The sequence below is a fragment of the Polistes canadensis genome, unplaced genomic scaffold (genome assembly GCF_001313835.1).
Source record: "Polistes canadensis isolate GaletaPanama2010 unplaced genomic scaffold, ASM131383v1 scaffold_55, whole genome shotgun sequence".
In the NCBI taxonomy this organism is placed as follows: domain Eukaryota; kingdom Metazoa; phylum Arthropoda; class Insecta; order Hymenoptera; family Vespidae; genus Polistes; species Polistes canadensis.
This window is the reverse complement of record NW_014569602.1, coordinates 130,498-152,923: the sequence shown is the minus strand read 5'-3', so window position 1 is coordinate 152,923 and position 22,426 is coordinate 130,498. Positions and strand designations below refer to the sequence as shown.

Genomic DNA, 22,426 nt, shown 5'->3' with positions numbered 1-22,426 from the left:
TTTTAAACGACCGTCTCAACTACCGACCGATAGACTCTAACTATGGTCCACGAGATTTCGATAGAAGAATCGCACGATTCTATTTCTTCCAATATATTTTTTTCTTTGTTTTAAATCTTAGCAGTGACTATCCACTGATATATATATATATGTATATATACATTTGTATCAAAAAAAGATAAGATTAATAATATATAAGTCCATTTATTTTCAGTTTTCTTTCAATATTTCACTTTAATCAATTTTTTACAATATGAATAGGACAGAACATAATATATATTTTATATATTTATATGAAAATAAAAAATATATATGTATATATGTGTGTTTTTATAAGTTGTTCGGTGTAATGTATTGACTTATGTGAATACAAATTTGAGCAATATAAAATGGTAGATAATAATTAATACGAGCGTGTATACAGACAATGTAAGTAAAAATTAGGTTGCATGCAGAGGGGGATAAGCTTAGATAAACTCGACTACTCGTATCACGAGATAAAGCCAAACGGGCCACTTTCTTTCGATCTCGTGTCTCGATCTCTCGAAAGCAACCAATGTTGGATGCGATAAAACGCATTTAACGTTCTTTTACCAATAATCATAGAAAGTGCTTTGCAATGATCGATAAACATTTAACAAATACGCAAAACTTTTTAGAAAATTCTATCTATATTTTTTTTTAACGCCAATTTGACCTTATATTTTTTCAATTTTTACAACAATTTGCATAAAAACCGGTTTCATTTTTACACACGACCACCGGGAGTGTCTTATGCAATCGACGCGTAAGAAATATATTTAAAATATAAAAATATAAAAAAAAAATAACTTTTGTAATAGAAATATAATTTCTCAATACTGTTTACCAATATTCAATCATAACAAAACACTGACTGAGCCGAATCTAACATAATGTTCAGACAAATTTCCCACCTAAAATTGGATGCTAAGTCTTTGAACCTTTTCTAACTACTGTTAGATTTCATTAAAATATTGATATGAATTTAAATTCCATATAAATTTTTACGGATAAATTCAAAGTGGTGTCGGAGCTGTTAAAAATAATTTAGTGTTAAAAAAAAACTCGTTAAAATAGTATAATAACAGTAAATTGCATATAAACGAAACGTTTGTAGTTATTATGCAAGATTAGTGATGAAAATATAATAGTAACGCGTGATAATGGCATAACTAAAGGTGAGTTAGAATAGCAAAAATATTTTAGGGAGGTCGAAGTCAAAAAAGGCTATCGATAATAAAGCCTTTTTCTTGAGCTTCGAAAGAAATACATTTTAAATTTTGCAAACCGGAAATGGTTAGACTGACTTTTAGTGTGATAATAGTCGTTAATGGTTTATTTATTGACTGCACAAGGACTTGTCTACTTACTACAAGGAAAAACGATGAATCGTAATTTTAGTCTATCTGATATACAACTAATTTTAAGTTCCCTGATAAGACAAGAGGAGCTTCCAACAATTACGGAACATTGAAATTTATCACGAATATATTGAATTTATATCACGTTGCAGAATATACGTATATTTGTTTTTTTCTTTTTGTTTTTTTTTCTTTTGGAATAACGAAATTTGTTTGACTCACGTGTTGCAAAAATTATCACATATATGGCCCATTAAAAAAGATACTTCAATAAAATAAGTAGCTCTAACGCAACGTACAATACATTCAACTAAGTTGAAACGAGTAATTAAGACTATCTATTACGAGCTACTGAAACTAAGTAAATTGATAAACCACTTATCTTTAAAATTAAAAAATAATGAACACTCATGTGTATCATATATATACTTCTGTTAATCTATAATGTTAACATTAAGAATATAGTACGATGACTATATAAATCCATGAATTTATAAATTAATTTCATAATATACTCTCACAATCACTAATAAATAACATAAAAATGTGTCATTTTTACATATCTATAATATTTGTGTTAAACGTACATTAAGATACTTCTGTCAGCTATTTAACTTCATATTTGCATTATTATCGATTGCACTAAATAAATAACAAATTTCTTTACACCCCCCTCCCCCACCCCCTCATATATTATTATTTATACGCTACTATGGAAATGTTGAAAATATGGTAGTTGATATAATAGATAAATGTAAATAATTGATTAATCATTAAAAAAAAACCATCCCGTGTATATCCAAAAAAAAAATACTCGATTAAGTAGAAGAGAGTAAAAAATATGGGAAGGTATTTTAAAAGCGATCTAACTCGAATAACTCTGTTGAATGAGATCTTATAGCTTCGTAAAAAAATGTTAAGAAAAATGTACGTGCAACGGCATTAAATCGTAAATAGGCAATGGGCAAAGGAAAATGTCAGTTTTTTGTTTTGGTCGTTGTCGGTGAAAGAAGTCATTTTGGTCAAAACACGGGTAAACTATAAGTTTTCAGGACAGATTTTTCAGGAGAAAGGAGTAAGAGCGTTGGGAATAAAATGCAAATCGGCTCGTAAATCAAATGGGTCGCGTGCCACCGAAGCAGGACGACCGTTCCCTTATGCGATCGAGTCTACAAGGGGGGGGACCCTTTCCCTTTGCCCCTCCACGGGTGGTTAATTGTGATTTGCCGAGGTGAAGCAGGTACACGAATCCGATCGTTCTTCAGGTGTCACGACCTCTTCTTTCCCCTATCTATCTTTTTACATCCTACCGTTCCTATGGGTGCTTAAGATATTGAAGGATCTTAAAGTTTACTAGATCATTTTTTCGATCCAATTTTCAATCAGATAAACAACAATTTGTTTGAACGATTATAAATAATATCTACTTCAAATACCATTAATATATTTACATTTTTACATTATATTGTTTGATTAGAAATTAGTGTTTGACGTAGGAACGCGTTTGTCATTAATTTTTTTATTAAAACATTTCATTATTAGATTGATTTTTCATTTATATCGTACAATTTTACATTAAGAAGCATGTAAGGTCGAGGTATGATGATCGTTTAGCTCATCGTGATAGAGTTAGCACGTAGCTCGTTCGCGCTCGGATGTTCGGCTGCTTACAATCGTGTACGTGCAAAGACTAATGTGTTAGTGTAGGTATATATGTGTATAGGAAACTTATGCCTACCTACCTACCTACCTACCTACCTACCTACCTACATTTCCCAGGCAGTCTCTCTCGGCAACTTTCTTCTGACATAACCGAATGAAGGCGCGGGCCGCGGTTATGCAATTCGAAAGTGCCCGCCTTACTTTACGTATCGCATTTGAAGGTATATATATATATATATATTCGTGCATATGTATGTAAGTACTTACATATAAGAGTATAAGTGTATGTATCGACCTGTCGTGCTACATAGACGAAACGCCGAGTTTTTACTCGCTTTCCTCGAGATAAGAAAAATGAAACGAGAAAAAAAAAAACAAAAAGTCAACCTTTTGTATGTTTATAAGAAAAGCAGTGAAAGGTTTAGATGTGTTTCGGATGAAAAAATAAATGCGTACTCGTTAATACATTACTTCTTTCGAATAATTTCGATTATCTGTAAGAAATTGCAAGGTGAATACTTCGCGGCGAGTTTTACTACAAAGTGAGTATTTTAATGGGGGAAAAAAAAGGGGCATATAACTTTATGAAAACGTCACTTATCTTTTTTTTCTTTTGTTCTTATCGTATTTCTTCTTCGCTTTACATCGTAATTAAGAAATATCGGTAACGGGGCTTATTATTAAAATTGAAATGAATGATTGATTAGAAAGCGAATTATTTGGATAAACAATACATGCGATAAACATATTTACAAGTATATTTCGCATAAAAAGTTCAAGGTTGACGAAATAATTAATCAGGATAAATCGTTGCTTGAAAAAAAGACACATACACTGACTGGATACATCTTTACCTACTTGTTTTCAAAATTCATTTCGTATACGTCAATTTTTGCAACTTTTCAAAAACTAACGCGACTTCAATTTTTATAAAGAGATCAAAGAAAAAAGATATACGATTACGAGATAATCTCATTTTCAGATTAATCAGAAAAATTGACAGTCAGTGTTGTTTGGTAATTGATAATCGATACGTGTATCAGCAGGATAACATTTGTATATATACATATGTATATGTAAGTATATGGCTTTGTTTGTCTATATAATATTATATGTGACTAGGTGTACAGCAATATCGACGTTTAAAAGTCGTATAGATGCGATGCCATTTGCAGGATCGAAAGGTTCTATCGATCTCAACGATCTTCGTGAACGATATGCAGATTCTCCGAACTACGAGACGCACCATAAAGGAAAGAAAGAGATAAGGAGAGAGAGAGAGAGAGAGAAAAAAGACACACACAAGCGCATAGGTAAGGATTCTCTCTACGAAAGTTCCAGTTATTCCCGCGGGAAATCATAGTGCGTCTTTACGTCTTTTTTGATCTATAAGAAAGATTGGAGAAATTTTCATGCCGACCTTTCCGATACGTCTCCACTCATGTCCGTAAGTTTCCCCATAACGATTACCATAAAAGTTCGACCTCCTCGAAGTCGAGCGAGGATGAAGAAGAAAAGTAAAAACAATACTTCTTGTCCTTTCCCGTAAATCATTGCTCATTATTTTCTTGGTTTTGTCGTAACACATGGTCGAGAAACGAATCCGTGAAAAAGTGGAATTTTATCGATTAAATCGGTGCTACGTGAAATCATCCTGATTCCTTTTTCTTCTGTTATGAGTTTCATTTATATTTAAAAATGGTATACATTCTTAGATAAATTTAATAGGTATATTTCTATATTATAATGTTCATAAATTTTAGGAAAAACATTCGAAATATTTTTTCATTGGTCGTATTATAGAATTCGAATGAAAATGATCAACCATTACGTAGGATATTTTTCCAGGGAGTTTTAGTCGACGATGAGAATCGGCAATGTACATACACCGCTAGAGAGTTCCGTGTCGTGTGACACGGTGTGATTGAAGAAAAGAAAAAAAAAACCTTCGAGGACAAAGCATCTTCCGAGAGGAGAATTACGTAACCTCGCGATGCAGGTTCGCGGCTTGCAAAAGCACTTCGAGTAGAGTATAATATTATAAATGACGATTCGATGATCGAACAAATATACTTATCTTCAGACCGTGTTTATACGCGTAAGTGCGTATACGAATTATAAAATTGATATTTACTAAATTTCTTATATGCATTGATATTGGTCGAAAATAAAGAGTGAAAGAGAGAGAAAGAGAGAGAGAGAAAATGAAAAGGATGAAAGGCAAGGCTGCTTATTTTAGTACGATGTATCTCGCGTTATATTGTAAAAGCCCGCGTGAATGGTGAAAGTGAGCAATGCTTTCCCTCGTAAGAGAGCGAGAGTTCTCGTCTCCTCGATGGTCTCTTTTAAACGCATGCATTACACGGTTATGTCATAACCCATGAGTCTTGTATATATACGATATATCCTATATCTGTATATTTTTAAATATTATATATCCACGTTTACGTACGCACGTATATCGCCCGACGACTAACTTTTCTCCTACCTGTTTTTTCTAATACTGCTCAAGTGACTTTTTTTTTTTTCTATTATACCAATCGCCAATGCGAGCTTCTTGCGATAGTTACGTTAGCAAAACGATCAATTTCAGATTATCTAACAAATTAAAGTCCACCTAATCTAACGTCTAACGTTCGATCGTAATTTTTATTTTTATCTACATTTCAATGAATTATTATTTTGTAAAGATATCAATGCATTCCATTTGAATTGACAATTTTAACTCGATTTTATTAAACTATTATTAGGTCTGATACGATTGATAGTAAATCTCACAGGTTATTCCTCTAGATAGTCTCTGAGCACACTTGATATCTTACATGATTCGTAATTAAGCTATAAAATCGATTTTAAATCAAAAATTGGACGGAACAAAGAAACGTGATGTGATATCTGATTAATGATCGTCTATTTACGCTTTCTATGCTGGGTCGATCAATTGATTTTTTATATTACCAACTCGTAGAAAGTAATATCGTGAAGTCATATAAAATAATATATAAAACGACATAATTTTGTATTGCTATGACATAATAATTCCTTCAGTTAAATGTTACTTTCATTTATTATTTTTCTTTATTCGTTTATACTCATTTCTCGTCTAGATCAATCGAAGCTCCGAATATCTTTCATCTGATGTCTCGGGAAAATCGTGTTCCGCACGAGGAAGCTGTTGCTAAAACTTTGCAGACACTAGCAGCATTTCATTAGCCACGACTAATAATTAAGCGTTAGACTTATTCGAAAATGAAATCTGATTTTGATAGTTTTTATATATTAACCCTTGGACGAGTAATGTCCCTATTATCGATCATTTAATAGCAGATATCATTCAACTAGATACTTATTAAATCGGATAAATAAATCATAGAGGGGAACAAATTTGATAATTTAACTTCTGGAATCGATAAGAGACATCGTAAATGAAAGTTAACCCGCGTTATATCACTTCTGTCGAGAATTCAAAAAACGAATTCGAATTAAAAGACAAGATACACGTTTAACAAGTTTTCTTACAAGTTCGTATACCGGTAATTATCAAAACGGGGTTGTATTTTGTAGATATACATTTGTTGCATGAATTACAATAAATTAACGCGATTTTATTGTATTATTGTATATATTGGTTCCGATTGGATTACCAAATTATCTTTTCGACTATCTTTCATTTTTTTTTGTCTGTGTAATCTCGAGAGTTAGTTTTTAAGAAATTATAATAATTTCTGTTTTTCCGAAGGTGTCGAAAACAGTATTTACTAGAAGCTCGAATATTAGACAATCTAACGCGTGCAAGGCTAACCGAGCCTTGAGCTGCCATTCCAAGTGTTTCGCTAAACCGACCGACCGTTTGTTAGATTAGAACCAAATATCCGTAAGATTAGATTCAAGATCGCACCATGGTTTACTCAGCTGTCTTCCCTGATCATATTTCTTCGTTCGCAAAGTAAGCCCTTTTCATCACCCTTTCTAATCACATTTCTCAAACCAAATCCCTTCTCTTTATCTCTCTATATCATCTAATCGTTATTTCTAACGGCATAGTGAAAGTTTCGTTTAGGTATTTTAACCAATCTGTACTTACGTTCTATTGAATCGTTATTATAACGTTTAATTATAGAAATCTAAGAGTAAAGCTCGATCGTTCATTTAAATAATATGCTGAAAGAGAGAAAAACAAAAGAGTAAATTATATACAAGATGTAATAATAATAATTATGAATGGAAGAAAAAAATAGGACAGATTTTTGTATGTTTATCTCTTTGACCAGAGAGTAATAAATAATAATTAAAATATAGAAAAAGGTACGTCGCGTTAACTTCGTAATATGACGTTTTTCAGCGTATTTAAAATTATTTTCATTTTTAATCGATAATTAAAAATGATTAAAACGATAATATCTCGAGAGTATATTATATAGAAGATAGTAGTATATGAGTAGTAAATATATATAAGCGCGTGCGCGTCCTTTGTTACGAAGGATGCACCGGGTTCCGTCGATTTCTCCTTTATCTCTGCCGATATCGTCAGGACAAAACAAGCCAAGGTACCTTTACCGTATCTAACCCCTTTTTCTCCTATCTTCTTTCTTCTTACTCGAGGAGCAAGTTTTTCCGAGGATCGATTTAAAGACCGGTCGCACGTAAGGCGCTTTATACAGCTCGAGAAAAGGAGTCGATTGTTTTACAACTCTCGTAGAAGGTTAGAGAGGGCTGAGTATCTCGAAAACTGGAAAGTAAGATAATTGCTATTTAAGAGGGGAATTAAAAAAGAAAAGCTTCCCTGTTCCGAGACGAGAGCGAGCATCTCACCTTTTCTAAACGCGTCAGAGTTCAAGGTTCTTTTCTCAAACACAATCAAAAGAAAAGATATATTATTACTTATATTATCAAAACTTACTTTCTTCTATTCTCCGTGTGCGTGTTGACTTTTCTTTTTCTAATATAAATTTATTTAACAAGTATAATTATCATGAGTATATATATTAATAAAACGTTTGAAGTTTTGACCGTCAAATCTCGGACTCGTCAATGATAATTCTTCCTTTTATTATAGGAGAGAGGTCCTATGAAGTAGACGAATGGAGGCGGTCGCTATTACGCGAGACACGCGTGTTTATGCGATGTTTATCAAGAAAACTCGTAACTCGAGCTATAGAACTTCGATCTACCGTGTTATCGCGTGGGTATTGGTATTGAAGTGGGTATTACCATGGACATTCATTAGGAGTCATTTTCCTGATTGAACATTTACAGAAAAAATGAAGAAAATAGAGAGAAGGAGATAGAGAGAGAGAATAAAAGAGTGAGTAAGAAAAATCGATTAATATTATAAGTATATTACAAGTAACCACACGAGTATGATGATTGGTTGTACTTCTAGCTTGGTCTATGCTTGTACCGGTATGGAAATGAGTTGCTGGTACGATTTACTTCTATTAGATCGACTGGAAAGATCGATGTTATCTTATTGATCGATGAATTGAAACATCCATTTAAATAGGTATCGATAAACTAATACCCATATTTCAATATGTTTTACGACAGGTTCTTTACAATTGTCTTCCTCGTTCTTTCATCTTCTCATTTTTCTATATGATTCACAGTAAATATTTTGTGACAAGCGTTACATAGTTAGACTAAAATTGCTGCTGCGACCGAGTATCATGTTGTTCCTATGTTATAATTAACAAATAAAATTAATTAACGGAAATAAGAATACGTATATTATATTTTTTTTGACGATGATAATCTATCGGTGTATTATTTTCTACATATTTATTATATTCCTGCAACGCTATATCTTCAAATTATTATGCTTTGTTTCTTTTGGAAACTTTTATTTTTACATTATAATTCTTGAAACATTAAAATTGTATCTTTCGTTGACCAGATTGTAAAGAAAAACTATTAAATATCTCGTTATATTTCTTTATTCGACAGATATTCGATTCCATATTTTGTCAACGATAAATAATAGTTTATAGGAAATATACGATCATTTGTACAGTTTTGTACGCGACGATATATATATAGGATATCCCTTGAAATACGTATATCAATATATATTTTTTAGCTCACGAGGGGGTCGCCCTCGGTCCTTTATGGAAAATCAATGGCGATATTTTACGGAGAAGAGCATCGTTGCCGGATATGTACCAGACTATTGCATCCGATTGAACGTCTCTTCGTTGGCTGAATTTTTCACAAAGCAATAAAAATGGATTATTATCATCCATTTTTATAATCTTTTTCATAATTCCATCTAACAAAAATATGTAAATTTGATAAATATTCATTATTACTTAAATTATTACGTGCTATTAATTATAAGAACCTATAAACGTTAATTTATATGCAATCCCAACGAAGTCGGGTATCACTGACGCGAGACTCTATTTTTTGAATTTTTTTGTTTTTTTCTTCAATGTTGCTAATACAACGATAATATGATTGCAACCATCCAAATACAGGACAAATAGAGGACAAACGTTTCGCGAGTTGAAATTACATAAGATCGCTTTCGTCAACGTCACTCTTTCTCTCTCTTTAGTTTTGTCTATACAAACATGCTGTCTTCGCATAGATATATATATATAATAAAATCTTTTATTATTCGTATTTTGAATTTACTAATCTGTATTTGAGCAATTTTAAAGGTAAAATATATAATCATATTAGATAATATAATTACAGTTCAATTTTAAAAGATTATTTTTACTTTAAAAAAAAAAAAAGGAGTGCAGAAGGAAGTATACTCGAAGAAAATGAAAAAAGAAAAAAAGACAGAAAAAAGACAAAATAAATGAAATCTTACCTGATAAGTCAACGTGATCGTTTCACGAATAGCGTAAAAGTCGGCGCACGGCTCGGCCGGATGTCTCGCTCGTAATTTCCGTCTGAGGCTTTTAAAAGAATAAGTGAAAGCGTGAAGGAGACAGACGAAGAGTGTGCCAAAGCATCCAGGCAATACTTTTTTACTTTTATAATTTTCTTCTCTTTTGATCTCTCGTTCGTTTTCTTAACAGAAGTGTGTAGTCAGCATCGTTAATGACACAAATTAAAATATATATATATATATATATATCGTATACGTAAAATATATGCGATTACAATAAAAATGTATATACAGGACATTTTTAGGTATGTCCTTCAATTGTTTAAAAAAGTCAACAACATTTTATCGAACGATCTAATAATGGAAATTTAAAAAAAAATAATATATTTTTGCGTTCGCTCGTAGAAATTGAGATATTAAGGAAAGGAAAGAAAAGGTGCATGAGATTTTAAATTAGATTCGAAAAAAAGGTACTCGTCTACGAGTTCGAGATCTCAAAGTTGAGGTGAAATAAAGGCGGAGTAACTCGTCGCATGGCGTACACGCAGTGCCGAGCTTCACGCTTCGTAACAATGCTCCAACTTTCTCCGTCACTTTCATTTTCGTTGCCCGATTGCCCGATTGCTCGGCTCTCTCTCTCTCTTTCCTCCTATCTCTATCTTTTCGTCAAATTGAGAAATAATCCAAGCATTAACGCGAGCATTCGGCGTTTTTATTATTATATGAGATCTTTTATAAAATGTAGCAAAACCACACTGATGTTAATAATAATATATTCTGCTCCTAGAGATAAAAATGATAAATAAGGTTTGGAGGAGTAATGATAGATGAAGGAAGACATTAGTTTTTTTTTTTTTTTTGTTTTTTCTTTCTTTCTTTCTTCTCAACACGTATATTTCTTAGCATTTTTTTTTTTTTTTATTTCATTGAAAAATAATGCCGTAAATCGTCGTAGGAAATAATATTTAGAATCTGCACAAATCAACTCACTCGGCGCACCACTATCATTTTATTCGCTAGAGGTATTTACAATGAACTCGAAACTGTTTGGAATCTTTTAGTGAATCCTTTTGAGAAGTCCGTGGTATTATTCGGGATCATTGGATGTGGGTGGACTGTTGTCAAGGTAAAGGTTGGCAGAAAGGGAACGATGAAAAAGTCAAAACTAAAGAGGAAATCAGTCCACCCTTCTTCTCTCTCTCTCTCTCTCTCTTTCTCGCTCTCTCTCTCTCTCTCTCTCTTTCTATCTCGCTGCTATCGAACGATTCGATATTCGTATGGCGAGTGTTTCCCACGAATCAAGGGAAAATTAGATACATCGTTATCGTTATTAATCGGATTTGAAATGGTCGTGGAAATGAAGCGATTTCCAGCGTATATCGATAGCGAAAAAAGATGTGCGCGCATACGCGTATATGCGTATGCAACCTATAGCTAACCCTGTTCCTCCATTGAAACAACATTCACGAAATACGAGTATCGGATTACAAGACTATTAGCCGTAAGTACCGACGATTTTCCTTAAATTAATGTATTCGCTCTTTACAGATATTTCAATTTTTTCAATTATTAAACATTAGCGAGCAATAAATTCGTTATAAATAGAGTTTAATTCAAGTGCTTGCCTTTTTTTTCTTTCTTATTTTTTTTCAAAAAGAAAAAGACCGAAGATACTCGTGTTGTCGTTGTTAAATAGTTTAATAATATGTACGAGAAAGTAGAGAGTTAAAACTCTTCCGACTCATTCTTTTTTCTTCTCTTTATTTCTTTCTCTCTCTCTCTCTCTCTCTCTCTCTCTTCTTCCTTTTACAAAGAGCACATCGGGAAATATCGAGGAAAAACAATGGGAAAGAGCGCCGGAGTAGAGGATGGGAAAGGAATAAGGAATATAATGGTTTTGTAATCGGGAAACATGCGAAACATTTAATAAACATCGAGTAGTTAGTAAGAATTCATAGAGCCAGCAGCATTTTTATACTTAGTTCTTTGTAAATATTCGACGAAATATTATTTCGCGTCGGTCGATTTTTTCGAATAATTCGATATAATATTTATTTATTAGCGCCACGCAAATCGACTTTAAGATTAATTATTAATATTAAAATACAAATATATGCGACGAATCTTATCTCAAAAAATTCATAATAATAATAATAATAATAATAAACAACAACGAAGAAAAAGTCGATTTTGATTTCGCCCTGTCTGATTAAAGTTCTCGACAACGAGGATAATTAATCGTTCAATTTAACTTGAATCGAATCGTATCGAATCGAGGAGGCTCGATTTTTCGATCGTTCGGAAAAATCGGCCGAAAAGTGTCCCCAGCTCTAATTAGAATACATTTAGAATTAGAGTAGCAGTGATTAAAATCAGTCGTCGCAGTCGAATTGGACTTTAGCGAAGAGACCGGTGTGACAGACGACATTTTCTAGAAATTTATCAAAATTTATCGAAGAAAGACAGCAGCAGCAACAGTGTCGGCAAATTCGAGCTTCATCGCGCGTGACGTGTGTACGTACCTCTACGTTCGACATGACTTTCGCGGTATAGCTAATAGCAGCTACATAACATAGAGTAGGAGACCTATAGTCAAACCGCCCATTTACGTAACCAGTCGGTATAGGCGCGCGCGTGCGCACCTAACCCATACACACGTTTCTATCTTTCTGCACACGCTTAACTCTTTCACTCTTTTCTTTGTATGTTAGTATTTGTATGTACGCCTTTCGAAGGTCAGATTCGACAATAGGATTCCTAAGTGTGCTTCGAGCCTTGCTTCTGTAAACGTGTTTCCCTCTTTTATCCTATATGTATGTATGTATGCTGCTGTTGCTCGCGCTCACATGCGCCTAGTCACACGCCCCTTCTCTTTTCCTTTCCTTCCTTCTTTCTCTCTCTCTTTCCCTCTCTCTTTCCCTCTCTCTTTCTTTCTCTCACTCTCTCTCTCTCTCTCTCTCTCTCTCTCTCTCTCTCTCTCTCTCTGTCCTCGAGTCTGCGATAATCAAAGACTTCGCAATCGTAATCGTTAATGAATAATAATCGAACGACTACACGACGAGCACACGCGCGTTTACCGACTCGATCTTCCGCGAAGAGTCTTTATAATTGTGACAAGAGAAAAAGAGAGATAGATGTCTTTTTTTTTTTTCTAAGCTTGCCATTTGCCAAGATCAACGAGGAAAGGTTATATCTCCTCTCTTTCTCTGTCTCCTTCTGTCCTCCTCATCCTCTTTCTCTTTCTTCTTTCTCTCTTTCTCCCTATCTATTTCTTGTCCTAATTAACAATGTCGTAATTGCCATTTTCGTTCATCATCGACTCGCTTAAGTTTCTCCTCCTCTTTCTATCATTATTCTTTTCTTATCTTGTTAACAACAAATGGTCATTTTAATTTTCCTTTCTCCTCTTATTTCTCTATCGAAGAAATATCGTCAATGAGAAGGCAGTGATTTTGATTTGCATTGTCAGCGAAAGAGAAAAATATGATTACCGCATTAGAGATCGTTTGTTTTATCGTAAATGCGTCTTACTTTGGAAGACGACGTATTGCGGGGCGACAGGCGCGTATCACTCTCTCTCTCTCTCTCTTTTTTTCTGCATTTTTTCTTCTCACAAGACCTTTAAAAAAGCATGGACGGACATACACGCGCGTATGTGCTTCGATCGCGAAATCGAATTCGCGAGAATAATTGTTGCGCGGTTATCTGGACCAGATACAAATCATAAGTAAAAAGAAAAAGAGAGAAGACAAATCTTTTGAGAGTATAAGTAAAATCAATATGTGACGAATATAAAAAAAAAAAAAGAAAAAAGGTTATTCCATTATTCCCCAAATTGGCAGGGAAAATTCAATTCCATGTGATTTGATTTCGGAATATTACATTTGATTATCGATATTTAGAGTCTTTGATTGGGGTTCTCTGTTCTAATCAGAGATCGAAGATTTATATGAAACCACCTAGAGCGTCGTGAAAGTCCTGCAAATAGGCGAGAAGTTGTGGCATCGTTGGTCGATCCCTCGTAAGGCCGAGCCAACAGACAGCCATAACGGCGAAGAGCTCGTCGGGACAAGGTCTTGGTTGAGCCAATCGATATCCATCTCTAAGGCAGGCCATCATTTCGAATGGATCAACGTCAACGTATGGTTGTTGACCCAACGTTGCCAACTCCCAAAGGAATACGCCAAAGGACCACTTGATTGAGACAAAACAATTTCATATAGGTGTCCATACGAAATACTTATCGTTCATTGATTTTCATTAAAATTCTACAGTATTGGCACTCTTCAAAGATTATATATTAATATTTGAATGATGAATAATGCAAATTATATCTATGATAGATTGAAAGACGATGATATTAGTATTAAGAGTTGGATAAACTTGTCCCAGGGGATATAAAGCAAAAGTATAAAGCAAAAGTTTGCCAATACTGTAAGTGACTTAATAATATTTATGAAAACTCGTACCACGTCCGTCGCAGTGCTATATTGATTGTGTTGAAGACTTTCCAAAGCCATCCAACGTATCGGTCTGTTTTCATTGTCTCCAAGACAATGATAATCCTGAGGAAAGAGATCTCGAGCCAAGGCAGCATCAGCTAATCTAACTCGAAGGCTACTCGGTTCTATCAAACAATTTCTGGCAGCGATATCCCTGAAATACGGAAATGTAATTTAAAATTGTTAAATCGCGTGAATAGAAAATATTGAATGTGTTAGAAAACAAGAACGTATCTCACCTATGCAAAAGTCCGCGACCGTGCAGAAAAGCCCCGGCTCTGGCAACTTGAGCACCAACGTTCACCAGATCCCTGGTCACGGGATGGTAACTCCCATCGGTAAGGTAGAGTTTCAGATTCAATTCTCCCTGCGTACTCGTGTACGCTAACAATGGGCAAGAACTGTCAAGGCAAGCTGCCGCCAAGGAAGCTATGTTCTCATGAATCAAACCAGCCAACTGCGAACCCTCCACCACAAGTAAAGATGCCTGATAAGCGGATGCCACCTCTGAAAATTATCGATCTTTTTACTTTTATCCATAATATTCGTTATCATATATTTTTCCAATATATGGAATTATTATTTATTTCAAATATTAATTATTCCTTTTTGAAATCGGAATAATAAATTTAAACGAAACTCGATCGATAACGACCAGATGAAATTTCCTACGTTATCGAAACTAGGTACTCGTGATCGGACGTAGGTAAGAACAGCTAAGAAAGTTATCAATTTTCCTGAGATCTCTCGACGTATATTTTAGAAAATGATTTGAATGAATTCAAAGGTATCCTTACCTGTCACCGTCTTGATGATTACTTCTTGTTCTCGATCACCCATGTCCAAAGTTCCTCTGTACACGCGTCCAAAGGTTCCTTCCTGTACGAGATTACGACAATAAAGTGCCGATCTCGGTACCGAAAGTGCTCTTGCCTTTTCGCAGGGATCCGTTGACTGAAAAGTGTATTGGGAGTTGTATATCGAACGATTTATCAAGTCAAACAAATTATTTATGTATTAATTAAATAATTGTAGTAGAAAACAGTTTAAAGAATTAACGAGAAAAATAATGGACACCTGTCTTGAAAAAGAATGCTAGTCGAATGAAAAAAAATATAATAACATATGCAGTTTAAATGAAAACACGTTTGACGATATTTCGTGGATAATAAAAGGATGAAAAAAAACGAGTAGAAGTTGTAGAAGAAATCTTGCGACATTTCGTCAGTGCGTTGTCGGACGTGTGATCCCTTTGTTCTTAAACGAATTTCCATCGGTCCCTGTTGCGAAACGTAACGATGAAAGCCGACGTGGCACGGTATGAGGGCGAACTATTCATTAATTTCAATTTTCCGGAGTTTTGCCTCCGGTTCATGCTATACGTACGCTAACACGTCAACTCATTCTATATATGTACATCTATATATCTATATACGTAGGTACATGTTGATGTATAGATATACACGTACATAGTACGTAGAGAATGAGAAGGGTAGCGGTAAAATAAAAGGAGGAAAAGCGGCGGAAAAGCGATTCCAAACGTGTTATCTCGTCCGAGTGCAGAGAGAGGGAGAGAGAGAAGTTACTGGATAGAATGTATTCAATTCAAAAAAGGCGAGAAAGAGAGAAAGTGAAAGGGTGAGAGAGAGAGAGAGTGTATATGTGTGAGAAAAAGAGAGAGAGAGAGAGAGAGATTATACAAATAAATTAATTTTAATATCTGTAGAGAGAAATTAGACAGCTTAAACGGAGATTCATCGAATAAACAAGTTAAACGAGAAAATAAATGGAAAAATCTAGAGATGTTAATTATAAAAAGTAGAACAAATATTCCATTACTGTTACATTTATGTTTCATTAAAATTTAACAAAAGTTATTTCAAAAGCACGTTATATTGTTCATTTGTAGAAAAAGTGCAGCAGTTACGTGATTCGTAACATGGCCTCGGTATAGATACATATATCAAGCAAATGATGTATAAAGTGAACAAAATCGAGTTGTTGAATGCATTAAAAAGAAATGGGGGAAAGAGAGAAGGAAAGGGTGTTGTTCGTAGGCGCCGAGAGGGTTGTCTCATCCAACGAGAACGAAAATGCAAATACGTTTGATTCCATGGCTTATTGGACTGGTGGTGCTTGTAATTATAGCAAGGGGTGAAAAGGGAAACAGAGTATTCGCGAACAAGCGAGCATTGTTTCCGGAAAGGGAGAAAAAGCACGACGACGCGACAAATTTAACGCTAGGCCGATTTCGCTTCTTCCCTCTAACGCGAATTTCCCTTTTTTTTTTTCTTTTCTTTCTCTTTCATTTTCCCTCTCTCGTTTTCTAGTTCCCTTTCCTATTTCTATCTTTGTTATTTCCGTGCTCAGTTCATAGCACAGAGCCCGTCGTCTGCTTTTTTTTTCCCCCCCCCATCTTTTATTTCCTACCACGTTATTCTTCAACGTTTTTACAATTACAACTCACGAAAACGCGATTAATACTTGGAAAAACTTTGTTCTGGCATAAAATAGACAAAGTTGTTCTTCTCTCTTGTGAGGCATGCATCCAAAAGAAAGTCGTGGTTCATTCCTCATTAGCACGTTGCCTTTCTTCCTTTCTATTTTTTCTTGTTACCATCCCGGATAATACAATGGAGAGAGATACTCTACTATCGTTCGACTACTAAAGCAATTTTTCCTCTTCATAATATTAATCGGTACTATTATATTTTCGAAGAGATGTAAAAAAATCAGAACAATACAAATTACTGATAAAAGCGATGAAAACCTCGTAAACATTTCCAATGCTAATTATTTGACATTTGTAAATATCGATTATTTGATAATATAATACCTTACCTACCGATTAACTATAACAGCATAAAAACGAATAAATATTTCCGAGTGACGTATAAATCGTACTGGTAGCAAACGTAATATCAAAAAGCTTGTGGAAAATCCTATCGACGAGTTGGAGAGTGCTTATAATGGAAAATGTCGACTGGAGTAGTAATAGTAGTAGGAAGGGAGAGAGATAAAGAGAGAGACAGAAGATAGAGAAAATATTTTAATACGACGACACGAAGAGTAGGACGCGAAACCCAAATAATTGAAAAAGAAAATAAAATGGGGGGGAAAGAAATAAAAATGAATAAGAAACATTGATTATCGTTAAACGAGAACGAGAGACAAAATGTATTTTTCAGTTGGAATAAAACAAAAGTAGATACATTTACTAGGGACTAGAGAGAGATAGAGAGAGAGGGAGAGAGAGAAAGGGAAGTGGAATTTCTATCCTTTTGTTCTATTACGATATCTCGCTATCGATTCCTCGATATAGCTGCAGGCAACCTTTTTCCGTTGGTCCGTGTATGCACGAGGCAAAAGTTTGATTTATTTATCGAGTGGCTTTCGTCAAATTTCGTCCTAGTCATACAGGCCGTAAGCGTTTTAAAAGCTTCATCTTCAGGAAACATGAGTGCATTTTTTGTCTCTCTCTCTCTTTTTTTTTCTTTTTTTGACACACACACACACAGACACACACACGCGCGCACACGATTTTGTTCTCTTGGTCGAATCTCAAAGCGTGAAATAAATTGACGATACGGACTCAAATTGACTCGATTAATGGTGTGTCCTTCATCGAGCTTGAAACAACGAGAAATAAAATTGAAAAGAAATTGCGAAATCGAAGTATAATAAAAATTTAATTCAATCTGAGAATCGACGTTACAAACATTGAGATAGAATGCCCGAAAAAAGTTTTTCCTTCCTTGCTCTAAGCTCATTAAACTGAATCAAATTTTCTACATTGACTGAAACCCTTTGAACATTTTATAGAATGACCGGTCGACAATCTATGAAATATATTGCCCGTAAGATTACTAGATACGAATGAAAAATTCGATAGAGTACGATTGTTTAGTCAATTATTTTTGTAGATTTTCGTATATTAATTTGCGAATAAAAATACATACTTGCATGAATTTTTGACGAAGAATCGCGTACTACAGTGAAAACATTTATTTCAGGAGATAGTCAGATGTCGTGGTTCCTAAAACGATCGTACTTTAGAGACAGGTCAGAGAATATACTGTCTCAAGTGTATCGTTTTATCGATGCTACAAGGGTATAGATATATAAGGAGAGAGAGAAAGAGAACTAAGACGCATTGAAGACGAGAAGAAAGGGAGAGTTGCTTCTCTTACGACCGCACAAGCAAGCGAGTATATAACTGCTCTTACTCTTGCATGCAAATTGTAAATGTGTACGTAGAGAGGAGGAGGTTGCTTTTCGGAGAACGTGCTGTGTAGGGACGAGGAGACGTTCGTGCACACAATCACGTAGAAGAGCTACGCTACCCGGGTAAATTGATCCAAGATCAAAGCCGAAACAATCACAGGACCCACTTTCAGCCACCCTTTGCCTTTCCTTTTCCACCCCTCCGTCCTCTTCTTCCACCCACCACCTCTTCCTTTTTCCCTTCTTCTTCCAAAACAGTTTGGAGCGCTTTAACGAGGAGAGAGAAAGAGAAAAGAAGAGAGAAGCAAGGTAACCGTGTGTGTAATCTTCCTGCTTTCGCCTCTACTCCCCCTTCGTTATTTTCCCAACTTTCGGCACCCTCTTCTTTCCGACAAAATTAAACGTAAAACGCTGCTCGTTTCCATCGTATTTATTTGATCTTTTTTCGGTATAAATCATTTCCTTCTTCGTCCAGTTTTTTGTCTCTTTAACGAACACAATCTTAATTTACTACCCTTACCAAAAGATTTTTTCTCCCTCGATTGTTTTTTGATTTTCAAAACTATATTCCATATCAGAATGTTTAATAAATGACCATAATAATGGTACGATCGTGTTATTGTTATTATTCATTCTAATCTAATAACATGTTTGTTTTTTTTTCTTTTTTTCATCAATGTTATATTACCGTAGAAACACGAAGAAAATCTTCTCTCAAAGGATAAGAACGATATTATGATAACTCGAGCATCTTGCGTGAGTTTCTTCCATCTCGCCCTTTTCCAACTACCAACGTTCTTTAATATTAATTTTCACGAGAAGTTGTCTTATCTCACCCTGTCGTCTTTTATCCACTCACACGAGTCCGAGGAATGGCGTGAGACGGCAGAGTCTAGAGAATTGGAATTTTCGATGGGACAAAGAGGGATAACGTGAAAGAGAGAGAGAGAGATGGAAAAGAGGGAAATAAAAGATAAATAAGAAGAAAAGTAAAGAAAAGAAAGAAAAAAAAAAAAAAGAAGAGAGAGAGAGAAAAAGAAAAGAAAGAAAAAAAGAAGCATAGGAAAAAGAGTACGCACGTAGATATCTTTTCGAGCCGACAAGGGCCGAATCTCGTTCGGGACTCGTACCTATATGCTCGCTTTGAAATAGTTGAATAAAGGGCTCGAAGAGGTGGGAAGGATCTGTGCGGGAAAAGTTCACCCTGGCAAGCGGCTTGCTTGCTCACTCGCTCGCTCGCTCGTCTGCGAACTCGATAAACTTTTGAACGTGGATTTTCTTCTGTATACGAGAAAAGAGACAAGACGAGACGAAACGAAACGAAACGAAACGAAACGAAACGTAATTCGAATAGGAAAAAAAAATGCGCCAGGGTAGGACGACGAAGGAGACGTTTTCTCTCTAAAAATTGCGACGAATCAACGGAAAAAGATATTTACCCTTTTTTTGCGATTTGTCTCTCGAAAGAATTTGCAATTCTCTTTCTCTCATTTTCTTTTTTTTAACGTTTAAATTGTTGAAATCGGTCATCGGGTATTTCCTTTTATTAACTAATAACTTTCATAAATCGGATAAATACGATAATTGGAAAAGGATAAAGAAAAGAAAAGAAAAAAAATATATTTTATTTTTGTTCATACCTGACTGAGATGCGTGACGTGATTAGCAGCATAGTAGCTCGCTCTGGATCCACAAGGCCTAGCATAAAGCGGTTCCAGGTCAGCGATGGTCGCGTAACTTCCGGAATTCGCGCTTCCGGGCCGTGGGTCGACTCTGACCAATACCGAACTTCTGGCAAGTCCGTCGGTGTCAGCTGCCGAATAGCTGCAGCAAGGAAGAGTTTTCCTGAAAGGATTAGACGGCACCCCCGAGTTAATCGTTCGTCTCCGCCATTGCGGAGACGTCTAATCGCCTTCCCGAGATTTTTACTAACTTTACAATGACTTTTTTTACTTCCTTCCTTCCTTATTTCACTCTAAAGTCAATCGAAATCTATCTATCTATCTTGAAAATTAGCAAATAAATACGAGGTCTGTTCAAAAAGTATCGCGAATTTTGAATTCCCGCGGGTTACGTATATACGATTTTCAATTTTTTTTGTGGCGCTATGTTGGTACTCACTTATGCTGACAAGTAATTTTTCATAGCAATTTAATCCATTTAGGGGGGAAATAAAATTCTATTTGCTATACGTATATATTCTGAACGATCGCAAAGAAATAAAAATGTTACAGTTTCAAGTGACCCATCATCATTCTCTGTGTACTTCTATACGAGAACTTTGAAATAAAACTAAAAAGAAAAAAAATAGAAGGGAGAGACAAGTAAAAAAAGAAGAAGAAGAGGAAATCAGGTTCGAATGCGTGGAATATGCACTTTCCTGGAGTGCTAGTTACCGAGTAGCATCGTCCCGGCAACGTCGAGGTAAACGAAGTTAAAAGGGAAAAAGCCATAACGAATGTCGAACCCGCGAGCGCGATAGGGAGAAATGGAGCTTGGTTTTCTCTTTCGAGAAAAGGAGAGATAGAAGGCAAACTCTGAAAGCGGAAGTAGTAGTCTATCCGCCTGTCTTTATATAATCTTCAACAAGGAATTACGTTCGACGTGGAGAGTTCCTTTTGGTTCTCTCTATCTCGTTAGATTTACATTTCCTCCCGGGCGAGCACCTCCAGCGTTTTGGATCTTTTCTTCATCCCTCCACCCCTTCGCCCCACTGTCTATCTCTTTCCCTCGTTCACTCTCTTTCGGCAAGTATCGATGCTACGTCGAAAGATAATATTCTCCTAGGATCGAATTATTTGGTCGGATAATATCGTACGGATTCGATATTCCCGCATCCTTTCGATCTTCTCTGTTCATCCATTCCATCGTCTTTTATTCAATGTGGACAAAATCGGACTCGGATAGGGATTGTACAAATTCAAACATTCGAATGTTGTTTCGATACGATAACTTGTAAACGTGTTCTCAACATTGATTCGTCAAATCGATAGAAAATAATGATGCCACATCGAACGAAGATAATCAGTTTAATTTTATAAAAGCACACGCTAGTCGTTTTATTAGAAATTTTCATTTCGCATCTCGTAAGATTCATAAAAATGTATATTTATTTCTGTTTAAAGGAAATATTTTTTTAACGATTCATACGTTCGAATTATTTTTGTTTCCTACATAAAAATACTTTTACGAAATATTTCGATTTTGTACAAATCGGTAAAAGTTTAGAATCGTTGGTAACGAATATTTTCACGCTTTACACGCAGATTGAAATATCGATAAACAAAGCTTCGTTATTTTAATGAAAAAACAGAATATTCGTTATCACTCGCAGTTAACGATTGTCAGCAACATCTACTATATATATTTTGTATACGCATCAAGAAGTACAGAGATAATATTGAATAACATATTGTACAAGTTTGCATTGTTATAACTTTTGAAACTATTCAATACGTGCGTATGTATACGAATTTCTCTAATTAGACGAGTATATCCATTATACGTACGTGTTCTTGCAAATTTGTGCAAACTAACTTTAAGCTTTTTCTTAATGTTGAAACTGTTATGAATATTGGGAATAGCAACAATTTCAATTATTTGATGGAACTTTTTTCTATTAAACGCAAAATATAAAAGTACAAATATCCATCTACATTCATAGGGTATTTATTCGTACGTTTAGCGCTTTGATGAGAAACGTCGCATCGGTCTATTATAAAACGATAATCCTTGTACGTATATACATTGATCAAAGATACGTGGAGATACAACATGGATATATAGATGAATAATAATAGAGACAAAACTCGTATTCC

General features: G+C 34.9%; 1 protein-coding gene across 3 annotated transcripts in view; it reads right to left on the bottom strand.

Annotated features, from left to right (window-relative positions):
- Positions 1-12,806: 12,806 nt before the first annotated feature.
- The window catches only part of LOC106785749 (tyrosine-protein kinase Drl-like), a 61,005-nt gene continuing 51,385 nt past the window's right edge, over positions 12,807-22,426 (bottom strand). For 2 of the 3 annotated variants that reach the window (XM_014746462.1, XM_014746465.1), the window contains 5 exons: positions 20,249-20,453; positions 15,182-15,338; positions 14,624-14,891; positions 14,352-14,538; positions 12,807-14,076 (listed from right to left, as the gene is read on the bottom strand). In XM_014746462.1, the coding sequence (XP_014601948.1) occupies positions 13,828-14,076; positions 14,352-14,538; positions 14,624-14,891; positions 15,182-15,338; positions 20,249-20,453 (1,066 nt within the window). In that variant the 3' untranslated portion in view covers positions 12,807-13,827. The remainder of the gene's footprint in view (positions 14,077-14,351; positions 14,539-14,623; positions 14,892-15,181; positions 15,339-20,248; positions 20,454-22,426) is intronic. The other variant, XM_014746463.1, reaches the window with a different exon arrangement.